Source organism: Carcharodon carcharias, chromosome 8 (genome assembly GCF_017639515.1).
Source record: "Carcharodon carcharias isolate sCarCar2 chromosome 8, sCarCar2.pri, whole genome shotgun sequence".
NCBI classification, from domain to species: domain Eukaryota; kingdom Metazoa; phylum Chordata; class Chondrichthyes; order Lamniformes; family Lamnidae; genus Carcharodon; species Carcharodon carcharias.
The window spans coordinates 161,955,837-161,971,368 of NC_054474.1; the positions used below are offsets into that span (position 1 = coordinate 161,955,837).

A 15,532-nucleotide genomic window follows, 5' to 3' on the forward strand; every position below is an offset into this window, starting at 1 on the left:
ATCTGAGAGCAGGCAGATGCACTGCTCCAACTCAAATGCTGAGGGCTTCCAACAGCTCTGCGTGATGTCCCAAGCCTTCTGCTGACTCTCCAGGATGAGTTGGAAGGCCAAATCTAGAGGCTCGTCATCTGACTCAGACCTCACAGCTGCCTGATCCCCAGCTGTTCTCTGAGTGCCAGGAAGCTTGTGTGAACCTGCCCCCATTCTGCTGCGGGCATGTTGATGTGTGGTGACCAACAGATTGTGAACCCGAGCCTGTTCTGGATCTAGGCTCCACTGAGATGTGTGTTTCTGCGCTGGCGTAGGGTGTGGGTAAGTGCTGTGATGGGTGTTCCAGGCTACTTATTTCCAGCTCTCCAATGGAGGAGGTGTCCTGTTGGCTGGAGGTGAGAAAATGGACTGAGCTAAGGGAATGGCTGGCTGAGGGTGTTGGTCACTTGACAGAGTTCCCTGTGAACAAAAGTAGAGAAAAGTAATGTATGGCAGCAGAATCAAAAGCAGGAGAGAGAGCACTTACATTTGCGTTGAGAGAGGGCTGATGTGTGCTCAGGACCCTTACAAGGGTGTTGCCGCCGACCTCACCGTCATTGCAGGCACCGTCCATGGTCCATGTCCTCACCAGTCAGTGCGATGGCACACTCCTCAAAGTGAGTGAGGGGCTAATGTGGGCCACTCCACACACACAACCCCGCCCCCCCACCAATCTGGGATCTCTTTCTGCTGATGTGAGCAAACTTCTCCTGCATGAAAACAGATGGAGAGAGTGTGAGTAGGACACTACTCACTGCGTGGCACTGCGTGGAATTTTTGTGTGGTGAGCGGAGCCATGGATAGGAGGAGTACGCGAGCTTGAGAGGGTATGAGCCTGATGGAGATGTGAGGGTGTGTGTGAGAGTTAGTGGTGTCATCCCTTGAGATGTGAGATCCCTGTGCATGTGTGATGGGTTTGTGAGTGTGTGAGTTGACAGTGATGAGAAGAGTGAATTACCCTGGTGGAACGGATGAGACTATTCATCCTATAGCGGCACTGGGTGGCTGTTCTCTTTTGCAGGGCATTGGCACTGACCACCGCTGCCAACACTTCCCAAGCCAGATTAGTGAGGCTGCTGCCCGTCCTGTGGCCAGAGCAGGGTTAGAGGACATCACAGCGGGCCTCCACTGCACCCAAAAGGTGCTCGAGAGATGCAGAATTGAACCTGGGAGCTGCAGTCTTTTTGCCTTTCAGGGCCATGTCTTCTTTTTAGTAGTCGTGGGCTGGAAGCACTGAAAGGTGTGCAAGTGACTGGACTTTATATATGACGCCTGGTGTGATGAAGTGATGATGGCACGGCAGGTTAATGAGAGCCCGCCGGCCATGGAAATGGCATGTTTCCTGGGAATGCATAATTAATGCAGCAGGTTTGGGACGATACGGTGTGAAAAGCCACATTATGGCCAGTGGGTTAAACATCGTTTTGCCTGCCCACTACTGCACTTAGTGCAAATCTGGGACAATTCTGCCTAATGTCTAATATGCCGCTTGGACCAAGAGTAGGGGATAGGCATTCCAGTGTGATTTGTGCTGACCTTTTATCTGCTGTATGTATAAATATGTGACTAATAGCACAAAAATTAAGTTATAAAGCCACTTATGCATAGCTGTTAAAAAACACTTCTCTTCAACGACCACGGGGAGAATTTTCTTCCAGCTGAGGGGGGCTGAGCAGTAGCGATCCCAGGCGCACGCACAGCCAATCGCCACCTGCGATCGGCTGCGCGCTGCCATTTTACGTGGGTGGGCCAATAAAGGCCCACCCAGCATGATGCGCACCCAGAAGCGCTGTGCGGGTTGGAGGCTGAGTCAGGACCTGCAGGGAGCTGCGTCAGGGAGTTTAATTTCATTATTAAAAATTTAAATAAAGGGGAAAAAAATATTTGAGACATGTGCCCTCACGTGACAGTGTCACATGAGCTGGGACGTGTCAATGAATTTTAATGAAAAAGTTTATTTGATTTATAAATCCTTCATGAAACATCCTCCCGCCCCTGGATGAGCCGACTCTGGTGCGCGCCCACTGAACTGAAGATCGGAATGACGCGTGATGATGTCGGGACGAATGCCTGACATCACCACGCATCATTTTATGCATCGGCAAGCGGGGCCCACCCCACACACCGACCCGAAGATTCTGGCCCATGTATTTTCTACTTATTGATACTGGACATTATATGGCAGGAACCTTTTCTGCTGTGAAAAATAATCGCACTGTGGCAATATGGTGCATTGCCAATACTGCCATCCACACTTGACTGAAAACAGAAGTTCAGAGCAGAGGAAGAAATGACAGCATAAGACATCCTAATCAAGAATTTGATTGTTTCAGATTTAGTCTCAGTTTTACTTCATACTCTAATTGAATTAAAGATCTATATTCTGATTATATCAAAGGTTTTCAATAACTCCAAATTGTCACATCAGTTATTTTGTAACACATTGTGTGCTATGAATTTCTATTTTTGTCATAACCCAGGTTGTGTCAAAAGGAAAAATACTTTCATATGCGACCAAAGACCGTCCACCAGGTAACCAGGTTTTCAGTCTGAACATTCCCATTACTGCAGAAATGATTCCTTCTGCACGCTTGATTGCATATTATGTGGTAACTGGAGAAAACAAAGCTGAATTGGTTGCTGATTCTCTGTGGTTTGAGGTGGAAGAGAAGTGTGTAAACAATCAACAGGTGGGTTCCAACAGAGTGTCCAGTCAAGGTAGATTGTAATTCCATTTAAACTATGATCATTGTAGCACCCAGTTTAGAGCACCGAACAAGACTCCATGTGGATGACATGTTTTTCCTAGAAAAATGGCCCAACACTACTACCTTTCTCCTCATGGCTTAACTTGTTCTCAACCTGAAACAACTTTTCCTTTAACACCACTCACTTCCTCCATTTAAGGTTGTTGCTATGTGGGCCCACATGGGTTTCTAGCTATTCTTTTTGTACATGTTTAACACTCTTGTTTTACTCCTATTTAGGCCCCCTTCCTGACCTCTTTTTCCATTATCTCAATGAGTCAGCAATGCTTCTGACTCTCACTCTGATCATAAGTTCTGATCAGCAACAGTAACTTAAGAAAGGTTTACTAACACGCTCTACATCTTCAGCAGCACCTTGCATTTTCAAAGCTATTGTTCTACTATATGAACCATGCTAACCATAAAAAGTGGAGGTTCAGATTCTTTTCTCACATTTTCCAAGGTGAAATGTTCCTCATTTTGGAGGATTTCATCTGATTGCTGACTGAAAACTGACTAAATTGATTACAACTAAGACTATTCAGGCTCAAACTATACTTCTGAAATTGAGGAGTCTGACTATGTTTCAGTATATACTGTATTTTTATAATGCAGAATATTAATATAATAATAGACATTGTCTTAAAGAAAAAAATTTCAATACATTAATTTAACTGAATCATCTCCAAATGAATGGTTGAATATGCTCTGCTTTATGTTTACAGATTCAACTGAGTACAGATTCTGTTGTTTACAAGCCAGGAAGCCAAATGGCTTTAAGTATTACTGCTGAACCAAATTCACTTGTTGCATTATCTTCCATTGACACTGCTGTGTATGCAATAAGAACAGGACGCAGGATCTCAGCTGAAAACGTTAAGTGCATTTTCACATCTGAGTAAATAATATTTTGTACCAAATAATTTATATATGAACTCTAATTTGTCTTGTAGGAATTGTTTCTGATACCAACCAAAACAAATTTATGATACAATGTCATGTAGAATGCTTAAAAGTTTGTTTTGCAAGAATTAATTAATTAATTAACTTGCAGAGTTCATTGTTATATTTTTATGATTAAAAAATAAGGCTGGATGACCGCATTGTGGAACATCTCCATTCAGGCTACAAACCGAGGTGTGAATGGCTAGAAAGCAGCATTCAAATGCAATTGGGTAGAATTTAGCCCTTGATGGGCGTGCTGGCCCCACTGGCTCCACAGTGGGCAGGCAGCTGATCCCCGCCGCTGAAACAAGGCCTGCCACCATTTTGAGTGGGCAGCCCAGTTAAGGTCCGCCCAGCGGCATGCCCAACAGGAAGCACTATGCACTTCCTGTGTGAGGGGGTGGGGAAGGGGGTGGAGGGAATCCCCATCTGTCAAAGTGCACTCTTTCGCGCATGCGTATGAAATAGCGCACTGCTTCCTGAGGCAAAGTGCTGTCTCAGGGAGTTTTCTGACAGGTAAGAAAAGTTAAAAAACAGAAATATTAAAATTATTAACATGTCCCCCTCATGTGACAATGTCACACGAGATGGGACATGTTAATGAGAAACACGTAAAGTTTATTAAATTTTTAAAAAACGGACATGAAACTTCATCCCGCCTTCCTGAAGATTTAAATGGACTGGGATGACATCGGGGGTTTCTTCCGACGTCATCCCGCATAATTTTTCCCTCGGCGAGCGGGTCCCGCCCCCAAATCACCAAGGGGAAAATCCTTCAGATAGGGCAGAATTTTACGACAGCAGGATTTTGCATTCCTGCTGTCGTCAGTGGGATTTATAACGACTCGCTGCATTTTATGGCCCCATCCCTGCCGAAAGGGGGCTGTAAAATTCTGCCCATACATACACACACATAGACCCATAGACACAGACACCACTGTTACTCTACAAAAAAATCCAATAACATTATGAGAATTATTATATCTTCCTGACAGTATTTTTTTTTAAATGTGTCTTGATTAAGTGTGGATGGCTAGAAAGCAGCATTTCAAATGCAAAGTGAAGGGATTAAGAAAGAAACAACAGAAAAAGTTGAACCAGCAAAAAAAGAAAACACATAAAACAAAATAGGGGCAGAGGTTGATCTAAAATTCTTGAACTCATTGTTAAATCCAGAAGGCTGCTGAGTGCCAAGTTGAAAGGTGAGGTTCCTTGAGTTTGCGTTGAGCTTCATTGGAACAATGTAGCAGGCCAAGGATGAAAGGTCAGAGCCGGAGCAAAGTGAAGAATTGAACTGACAAGCAACAGGAAGCTGGTTCAGCCTTTTCTCTTGTTTCTTTCTTAATCCCTTCATTGCATTTGAAATGCTGCTTTCCAGCCACTCACACTTCATATTTGCAGCCTGAATGAAGATGTTCCACTATACAGTCACCCAGCCTGCATTTGGTCAGCCTAGTGTACAAGAGACCACTTCTGCAAGGAATACAGATATTAAACTGAAAGAAGTACAAGCAACTGTTTCACTTGGAAGGAGTGTTTGGAGTCTTTGATGATGAGAACGGAGGAGCTAAATGGCAAATGTTGTATCTCCTGCATGGAAAGGTGTTATAGGAAAGGGAGGGGTTGTTAGGATGATTGAGCTGTGGACCAGGGTGTCACAGAGAGAATAGTTCCTTTGTAATTCTAAAAGGGGAGGGTAAGGGCAGATGTGTTTGGTGGGGCATCATGGTGGAGGTGACGAAAATGGTGGTGGATGATCCGTTGACTATGGAGCCTAGTGGGGTTGAAGGTAAGGACCATAGAACCATAGAAAAGTTACAGTGCAAAAAGAGGCCATTCCGACCATCGTGTCTGTGTCAGCCATAAAAGGATAAAAAAGAAACTCGCTACTCATTATTGATCCCACTTTCCAGCACCTGGTTCGTGGCCTTGCAGTCACACATTTCAAGTGCATATCCAAGTACCTTTTAAATGAGCATTTCAGCCTCAACCACCAGTTTAGGCCCACCACCCTCTGGGTGAAAAAGATTTTCCTCATGTCCTCTCTAATCCTTCTACCAATCACCTTAAATCTATGTCCCCTCATAATTGACCCCTCACCTAGGGGAAACAGGTCTTTCCTGTCTACCCTATCTAGGCCCCTCATAATTTTGTACACCTCAATTAGGTTGCCCCTCAACCTCCTCTGTTCTGAGGAAAACAACCCTAGCCTATCTAATCTTTTTCATAGCTGCAATTTTCAAGTCTCGGCAACATTCTTGTAAATCTCCTCTGTACTCTATCCAGTGCAATTATGTCCTCCCTATAATATGGTGACCAGAACTGTATACAAAATTCCAGCTGTGGCCTAACTAGCATTTTATACAGTTCCATCATTACATCCCTGCTTTTATATCCAATATCTCTACCAATAAAGGAAAGCATTCCACATTCTTTCTTTGCCACTTTATCCAGCTACCCTGCCACCTCAGGGACCTGTGGGCATGCACTCCAAGATCTCTCACTTCCTCAACCCCTCTCAATATCCTCCCATTTATTCAGTATTCCCTTGCTTTGTTTGCCCTCCCTAAATGCATTACCTCACACATCTCTGAATTGAATTCCATTTGCCACTTTTTCATCCACTCAACCAAACCATTAACATCATTCTGGAAATAACAGCTATCCTCTTCACTATCAACTAGGTGGCCAATTTTTGTGTCATCTGCAAACTTCCCAATCATGCCCCCCACATTTAAGACCAAATCAATCATATATATGACAAACAGCAAGGGTCCCAACACTGAGCCCTGCAGAACATCACTGGAAACCGCTAAGTTCAGGAATCAAACTACCAGTTCTCGAGGCTTTACATTAAACTAAATGAAACATTTTATTAATTTTACACAGGTTAAAATATATATATATATAAATATATATATACACATGGCTTCAAAATGACTACTGTCATATCTTTTAACAAATTCCAAAACTGATCTCCATTAAGGCAACAGCAACCCATAGACTTAACCAAACACCAGGCAAAGCATTTTCACCTTACGAATTCAAAATCTCTGGAGTCAGTTGGAGGCTTGCAGCTGCCTTCTCATCTCACGTTACCTTTGCTCTGCACACCCAAAAATTACTGAAGTTATACCTACCAGCTCCATTGAGTGTTAATTATCATTGTGTCAACAACCTCTGAACTACACCTCTCTTAACAATAAAACCCCTTTCATAGTACTAACTTTATTAGTAATATAAACATATTACTTAGAAGCTACTAGAAAAGTGTCAGTTTTCACCCTACTTCTTGAATGCTTTATTCAGAAAATGCAAATGCACACTATTTCTCTTACATATTAAAACTAGTACACATCAAAGCACCCAGACTAGCTGACTTTAATCCAATTAAGACACACCCACAGACTAAACCTCTATTTTAATCAAAAAATATTTTCCAATAATATATATGCATTAATAGCTTAATGATAGGGACCTTGTCAAATGCCTTACTAAAGTCCATGTCAACAATATCCACTGCACTATCCTCGTCAATCCTCCTTGTTACTTCCTCAAAAAATTCTATTGTTAGTAAGATACGATCTTCCCCTAACAAAACCATGCTGACTATCACTGATTGACCCATGCCTTTCTAAGTGACAGTTTATCCTGTCTGTCAGAATTGATTCCAATAAATTGCCCACCACTGAAGTCAGACTGACCGGCCTATAATTTTCTGGCCTATCCCTCACACCTTTTTAAATAATGGTGCAACATTTGCAGACCTCCAATCTTCTGGTACCTCGACTGTCTCTAGTGAGGATTAGAAAATGATCCTCAGAGCATCCGCTATTTCCTCCCTACCTTCCTTTAACAACCTGGGATACAATCCATCCAGCCCTTGTGATTTATCCACCTTCAAGGATGCCAGTTCCTCCAGAACTTCCTCTCTCATTATACCTATTGTATCTAATATTTCACACTCTTCCTCTTTAACTAGAATGTCTGCACCATCCCTCTCCTTAGTGAAGACAGAGATGAAGTATTCATTGAGAACCTTGCCCACATCTTCAGCATCAACGCACAAGTTACCATGTACATCTCTGATAGGCCCTACCCTTTCCTCAGTTATCTTCTTGCTCTTAATGTACTGGTGAAACATCTTTGGGTTTTCTTTGATTTTAGCTGGCAATTTTTTTGTATCCTCTCTTTGCTTTCCTAATTTATTTTTTTAACAACACCCCTGTACGTTCTACACTTCTCTAGGCTTTCTACAGTATTGAGGCTTTTTGTGACTGATATAAGCTCTCTTTTTCTGCTTTATCTTACCCGGTGTGCTTCTGGATAACCAGGGGGCTCAAGATTTGGCAGTACCACCCTTTTTCTTTGTGGGGACATGTCTACACTGTGCCCGTAGAATCTCGCTTTTGAATGCCTCCCACTGATTTGATACTGTTTTCCCTTCTAGTAGCTGTATCCAGTCAACTTTCGCCAATTAGCCTGTCAGCTTTGTAAAATTTGTCTTTCCCTAATTTAGAATTTTTACTCCTGTTCTATCTTTGTCCTTGTCCATAATGATGCTAAATCTAACTATATTATGGTCACTATCTCCAATATGGTCCCCCCCGCTACTTCATCCACTTGCCCAGCTTCATTTCCGAAAACTAAAGCCTGAATTTTTCCCGCAATGGGTGGGCTCGGTGGGAGCGGACGCGCAACTGACCACGGCCTGAGATCAGCTCTGCTCTGCCATTTTACACGGGCAGGCCAATTAAGGCCCATGCAACATAATACATGAGCAGAGCGCTTCTGTGGGGGCGAGGGGAGGAAGGAGAGTTGAATCCAGCGCATGCACAAAAGAGTACTTCAATCTCCCTGAGGCACAGAGCTGCCTCAGGTAAATTGAAGCACTTTTGAAAAAAATAAGTGAATATAATAAAAATTTAATGAAACATGTCTCCTCTTGTGTCACATGAGATGGGACATGTTTTTATTATTCAGAAAAACTTTTCATTTAATTCGTAAAAGCTTTAGGAAACCTCACCCGCTCGTGGATGAGGTTTCCTGAAAAACGCAAAAGCCGCTTGACCTTTCGGGCAGTGTAAACTTGAAACTAATTACTTCGTTAATGGCCTTAATAGGCCTATTAATTATCGGCGGTTGTGTAGACGACTCTGGCGTGCACCCGCTGAACGAAACATCACAAGACAGCGCGATGACTTCAGGACGCCGCCCGCCGTCATCACACATCATTTTACATGCTGGCGGGTCAGGCCCGTCCCTGCACACCGACTGTAAAATCATGGCCTAAATCTACAATTGCACCCCTCTCATTCGCCTTGTTATATGCTGGTTGAAAATATTCTCGTGAATGCAGTTCAAGAATTTTGTGCCCTCTGTGCCCTTCACTCTGTATGTATCCCAATTGGTATTAGAGTAGATGAAGTCCCCCAACTATTACTGCCCTATTGTTTTTGCACTCAGAAATTTGACTACACATTTGCTCTTCTAACCCCCTTCCAATATGTGGGGGTCTATAGTACACTCCTAGCAATATGGCTGCCCCTTTTTCATTTCTGACCTCAACTTATATAGCCTCATTTGATGCTTCATTTAGTATATCATCCCTCCTCACAGCTGTAATTGTTTCTTTAACCAATAATGCTACACCCTCACCTTTTTTATCCCCCTCTCTATCCTGCCTGAAAACTCTGTATCCAGGGATGTTGAGCTGCCATTTTTTCCCTTCTTTAAGCCAAGTTTCCATTATTGCGATGATATCATGCAGCCATGTATCTACCTGTGCCCTCAGCTCATCGGCTTTATTTGCTATACTCTTTGTATTTACATATACATTTTTAACACTGCCAAATTCCTGTGCTGTACACCTTATAATCTGTGCTTCTTTTGTCTTTCAGAGTCATTCACTAATTGTCCATCTCCCATTCCCTTATCTGAATTTGCCCTCAGGTTATCAGCCTCTTGCCAATCTAATTTAAAACATCACCTCCACCCCTCCCCCCTCCCCACATTAGCACTAGCAAATCTCCCTGCATGGATATTCATCCCGGTCCTGTTCAGGTGTCTGGCTTGTACAGGTCCCACCTTCCCTAGAACCGGTCCCAATGCCTCTGAAACCTGATGTCCTCCCTCCTATACCAGCTTCCCAGCCACATGTTCAATCGCTCTATTATCCTATATATATACTTGCACATGGAACTGGGAGTAATCTTGAGATTACTGCTTTAGAGGTCCTGCTTTTCAGTCTCCTTCTAGCCCCCTGAAATCTGCTTTCAGGACCTCCTCCCCTTTCCTACCTAGGTCATTGGTACCAACGTGGACCATGACCTCTGGCTGATCACCCTCCCATAGAAGAATGTCCTGCAGCCTCACCATGACATCCTTGACCCTGGCACCAGGAAGGCAATATACCACCCTGGAGTCACGTCTACAGCGACAGAAATGCCTGTCTATTCCCCTAACTCACAAATCTCCTATCACTATTGCTCTTCCCCTCTTCTTTCTCCCCTCCTATACAGCAGAGCCACCTGTGGCGCCACAAACCTGGCTCTGACTGCATTCCTCTGAGGAACCAACGCCCACACCAATATCCAAAAGGGAAAACTGATTGGTGAGCGGGACCCCAGGGGATTCCTGCACTACCTGCCTAGTTCTCTTGGACTGCCTGGTGGTCACCCATTTCCTTTCTGCTTCCAGGCTCCTAAGCTGTGGTAACACTACATCTCTGAACGTGCTATCCATGTAGTCTTGTGTGGATGTGCCACAGTGACTCCAGCCATCACTCAAGCCCTGAAACCCGGAGCAAGATTCTACAGCTAGTGACACTTCCTGCACATGTGGTTATCTAGGACACTGGTAGTGTCCACAACTTCCCACATATTACAGGACACTCATTCCACATGACTGAGTTGCCCTGTCATTGCTTCAGTTTACTTCCCTTATGTTAACTTTATTTTACTTTGGTTTACTTATACTACTTTTATTTTTTATCTAGCCTTGACTTAATCTTATTTCCCTATTACTTCTTACGGAAATCTAAGTAGCTCCTTCTTTTAAGAAGAATGTGTTTTTCTAATTTTCAGGCAGTTGAAGATTCTCTCTAACAGCAGTTTCTCCCCAACCAATGGACATGTTTACCTCCCATGATGTCACTCTTGGATGTTTTAAAAACTCAGCCCCCTCCTGCAGCTTTTCAACTCCTGGTCTCCTGCAGACTGAGAAAGAAAAAGAAAAGAGCACCTCCCTCCCCTCCTCACCGAATTCCCTTCTCACCAAACTTGCGGCAATTCCACTCTGCAGCACTGCACTCTGGACAAGGGGAATCCTAGCATAGTTCTGGGATGGAAGGGAAGGGGTGAGAGGAGGTGGAGGGCCCTGTCCACCATGGTGTGTGGGAATTCTTGTTGAAAAAAAAGGAAAACATGTCAGAAGTGCTGGTACAGAAGGTTGCATTGTCTGAACAGATGTGACAGGGATGGAGAAACTGGGATAATGGAATACAGAAAGCCAGGTGTGAGGAACTGTAGTCAAGGTAGTTGTGAGAGTCTGTGAGATTGCAGTGAACATTAATGGATAGTCTATCCCCAGAAATACAGAAAGAGAAGTCCAGGAAGAGAAGAGTCAGACGTGGACCAGATGAAAATGAGAGAAGAGTGGAAATTGGAAACAAAGTCAATGAAACTTTCCAGTGCAGGGCAAGAACAGGAAGTGACACCAATACAGTCATCAATGTACCAGAAAAAATGCTGAGGAAGGTGCCTAAGTAGGACTGGAACAAGGAATGTTCCACATATCCCACAAAAACACAGGCATAGAAAAGATGCATACGGATACTGGTAGCAGCACCCTTTATTTGGACAAAGTGATTGGAGTTGAGGGAGACATTATTTAATGTGATAACAAATTTAGCCAGATGGAGGAGGGTGGAGGTAGATGGAGACTGGTTGGGCCTCCATCCCATTGAAGAAGCAGAGACCTCTCTGTCTGTCCTGGTGAGGCTTGGAGGTGTAGAGGGATTGGTCGTCCATGGTAAAGAGGAGATGGTTAGGGCCAGGAAACTGGAAAATGTTGAAGTGACGTGGGGCAATGGAAGAATGATGGATGTAGGTGGGAAGAGATTGGACAAAATGAAAAAATAGAGTTGAGATAGGAATAAATCAGTTCAGTAGGGCAGGAACTGGCAAAACGATGGGTCTATTAGGGCAGACCTGTTTATAAATTTTGGGAAGGAGGTAGAAGCGGGCTGCTCTTTGGGAATATGAGGTTGGAAGCCTTGGAGGGAAAATCTCCAGAGGAAATGAGGTTAGGTACAGTTCTGGAGAAGGTAGCCTGATGTTTGGTAGTGGGGTCATGGTCCAGGGGCAGATAGGAGGAGGTGTCGGAGAGTAGATTTTCAGCCTCTACTAGAAAGAGGTTGGTACACCAAGCAATAGTTGCACCACCTTTGTCAGCAGATTTGATGACAATGTTAGGGTTGGGCCTGAGGGAACAGGGTATTGCATTCTAGAGGGAAATAAGTTAGAGTAAGTTCAGGGAGCAGAGGAATTGTGACAACTGACGCCAGACCTCAATGAAAAGATCAAGGATGGGTAAGAGGCCAAAGGGAGGAGTCCAGATTGAGGGTGAATATTAGCGACAGGTAAAAGGACTGAGTAGGAGGAAGAGTCCTGGCCAAAAAAGTGGACATGGAGGCGGAGGCACTGGAAGTAGAGTTTAGAATCATGCTAAGCTCGAAATTCATTGAAGTGTGGGCATAAATAGATGAAGCTGAGGCCTTTGCTGAGGAACGATCATTCAGACTCAGAGAGAGGATGGTTAAAGAGTACCGTGAATACACCGCAAGGCGTAAGATTTGAAGAAGAAGAAATAGGGTCAGAGGTAAGGGAAGGAGAGGAAGGATCTGAAGGCTATTGGTACTCATGGGTTGTTGGATAATTCTACATCTAGTCAAATGCTTTTTGTATCTCAGCAGGCCAATTTTTTTTGTTTATATTTTTATATTTTTGTACTTTTTCACTTGAAAGAATGAATAATTTCATCGCTCAGGAGAAAGATGTTATGATTTTTGTTGAAAGCTGAATGGGGTTGGAAGTGCGTAATCATAAGTAGCTGTTAAAGCTATCAATCATAACATAAGATAATTGTATGGAAAGAACAGGAATATAGGAATTAAGTTGGTAGCCTTCTATGGGAAGGTGGTGGCATTTTGGTAATGTCACTGAACTTGTAATCCAAAAGTGGGGACGTGGGTTCACATCCCACCACAGCAGCTGGTGGAATTTGAATTCAATTATTAAAATAAAATCTGGAATTAAAAACCAGTCTAATGGTGACCACAAAATGATAGTTAAAAACTCACCTGGTTCACTAATGTCCTTTTTGCGAAGGAAATCTGCCGTCCTTACCTGGTATGGCCTACATGTGATTCCAGACCCACTGCAATGTGGTTGACTCTTAAATGCTCTCTGGAATGGCCATCTGGGGACTTGTGCCAAAATTGGAATGGCTGTCCCACAGACTAGTCAAGCAACAGCCTGACATAGTCATACTCATTGAATTATATCTTACAGGCAATGCCCCAGGCACCATCATCACCATCCTGTCCCACTGACAGGACAGACCCACCAGAGGTGGCAGCAAAGTGGTATACAATCAGGAGGGAGTTTCCCTAGGGGTCATCAACATTGTCAGGACATGGCATCAGGACAACCATGGGCAAGGAAACGTGCTGATTACCACTTACTGTCCACACTCAGCTGATGGACCAGTGCTCCTCCATGTTCAATACCACTTGGAGGAAGCTCTGAGGGTGGCAAGGACACAGGATGTACTCTGGGTGGGGAACTTCAACATCCATCACTAAGACAGAATTGTCCCATCCAGCCAGTGGCGGGGTTCATGGCGGACAGGGGCCAGCAAAACGTCAGGGGCTGAAAAATCGGTTTCCCAATGGCGTGAAATGATGGTGAGAACTTATGGTCCCAACCATCCTGGCAGGATGATGGCAGGTCACCATTCCACCAGAAGCCATTGGGAAGCCGATTTGCATCTCCTGGTCAGGATTCAAATGAACACCTGACTGGAATTTCTCTCCCCCTGTCATCGCACTGCCCCCTGCAGGTGCGGATGGAGCTGCAGGTGGAGCCTCACAATGTTAGAGCCAGGAGCTGCAGGTGGAGCCTCACAATGTTGGAGCCAGGAGCTGCAGGTGGAGCCTCACAATGTTGGAGCCAGGAGCTGCAGGTGGAGCCTCACAATGTTGGAGCCAGGAGCTGCAGGTGGAGCCTCACAATGTTAGAGCCAGGAGCTGCAGGTGGAGCCTTACGATATTGGAGCCAGGAGCTGCAGGTGGAGTCTCACAATGTTGGAGCCAGGAGCTGCAGGTGGAGCCTCACAATGTTGGAGCCAGGAGCTGCAGGTGGAGCCTCACAATGTTGGAGCCAGGTGCTGCAGGTGGAGCCTCACAATGTTAGAGCCAGGAGCTGCAGGTGGAGCCTCACAATGTTAGAGCCAGGAGCTGCAGGTGGAGCCTCACAATGTTAGAGCCAGGAGCTGCAGGTGGAGCCTCACAATGTTGGAGCCAGGAGCTGCAGGTGGAGCCTCACAATGTTGGAGCCAGGAGCTGCAGGTGGAGCCTCACAATGTTGGAGCCAGGAGCTGCAGGTGGAGTCTCACAATGTTAGAGCCAGGAGCTGCAGGTGGAGCCTCACAATATTGGAGCCAGGAGCTGCAGGTGGAGCCTCACAATGTTAGAGCCAGGAGCTGCAGGTGGAGCCTCACAATGTTAGAGCCAGGAGCTGCAGGTGGAGCCTCACAATGTTAGAGCCAGGAGCTGCAGGTGGAGCCTCACAATGTTAGAGCCAGGAGCTGCAGGTGGAGCCTCACAATGTTGGAGCCAGGAGCTGCAGGTGGAGCCTCACAATGTTGGAGCCAGGAGCTGCAGGTGGAGCCTCACAATGTTGGAGCCAGGAGCTGCAGGTGGAGCCTTACGATATTGGAGCCAGGAGCTGCAGGTGGAGCCTCACAATGTTGGAGCCAGGAGCTGCAGGTGGAGTCTCACAATGTTGGAGCCAGGAGCTGCAGGTGGAGCCTCTCGATATTGTAGCCAGGAGCTGCAGGTGGAGCCTCACAATGTTGGAGCCAGGAGCTGCAGGTGGAGCCTCTCGATATTGTAGCCAGGAGCTGCAGGTGGAGCCTCATGATATTGGAGCCAGGAGCTACAGGTGGAGCCTCTCGATATTGGAGCCAGGAGCTGCAGGTGGAGCCTCTCGATATTGGAGCCAGGAGCTACAGGTGGAGCCTCTCGATATTGGAGCCAGGAGCTGCAGGTGGAGCCTCATGATATTGGAGCCAGGAGCTACAGGTGGAGCCTCTCGATATTGGAGCCAGGAGCTGCAGGTGGAGCCTCATGATATTGGAGCCAGGAGCTACAGGTGGAGCCTCTCGATATTGGAGCCAGGAGCTACAGGTGGAGCCTCTCGATATTGGAGCCAGGAGCTACAGGTGGAGCCTCTCGATATTGGAGCCAGGAGCTGCAGGTGGAGCCTCACAATGTTGGAGCCAGGAGCTGCAGGTGGAGCCTTACGATATTGGAGCCAGGAGCTGCAGGTGGAGCCTCACAATGTTGGAGCCAGGAGCTGCAGGTGGAGCCTCTCGATATTGGAGCCAGGAGCTACAGGTGGAGCCTCACAATGTTGGAGCCAGGAGCTGCAGGTGGAGCCTCTCGATATTGGAGCCAGGAGCTACAGGTGGAGCCTCACAATGTTAGAGCCAGGTGCTGCAGGTGGAGCCTCACAATGTTGGAGCCA

General features: G+C 45.5%; 1 protein-coding gene across 1 annotated transcript in view; it reads left to right on the forward strand.

The window, feature by feature from the left end:
* The window catches only part of c5 (complement component 5), a 155,378-nt gene that overhangs the window by 58,555 nt on the left and 81,291 nt on the right, over positions 1-15,532 (forward strand). Inside the window, exons 13-14 of the mRNA XM_041194155.1 lie at positions 2,511-2,720; positions 3,503-3,652. Coding sequence (XP_041050089.1) covers positions 2,511-2,720; positions 3,503-3,652 — 360 coding nt within the window. The remainder of the gene's footprint in view (positions 1-2,510; positions 2,721-3,502; positions 3,653-15,532) is intronic.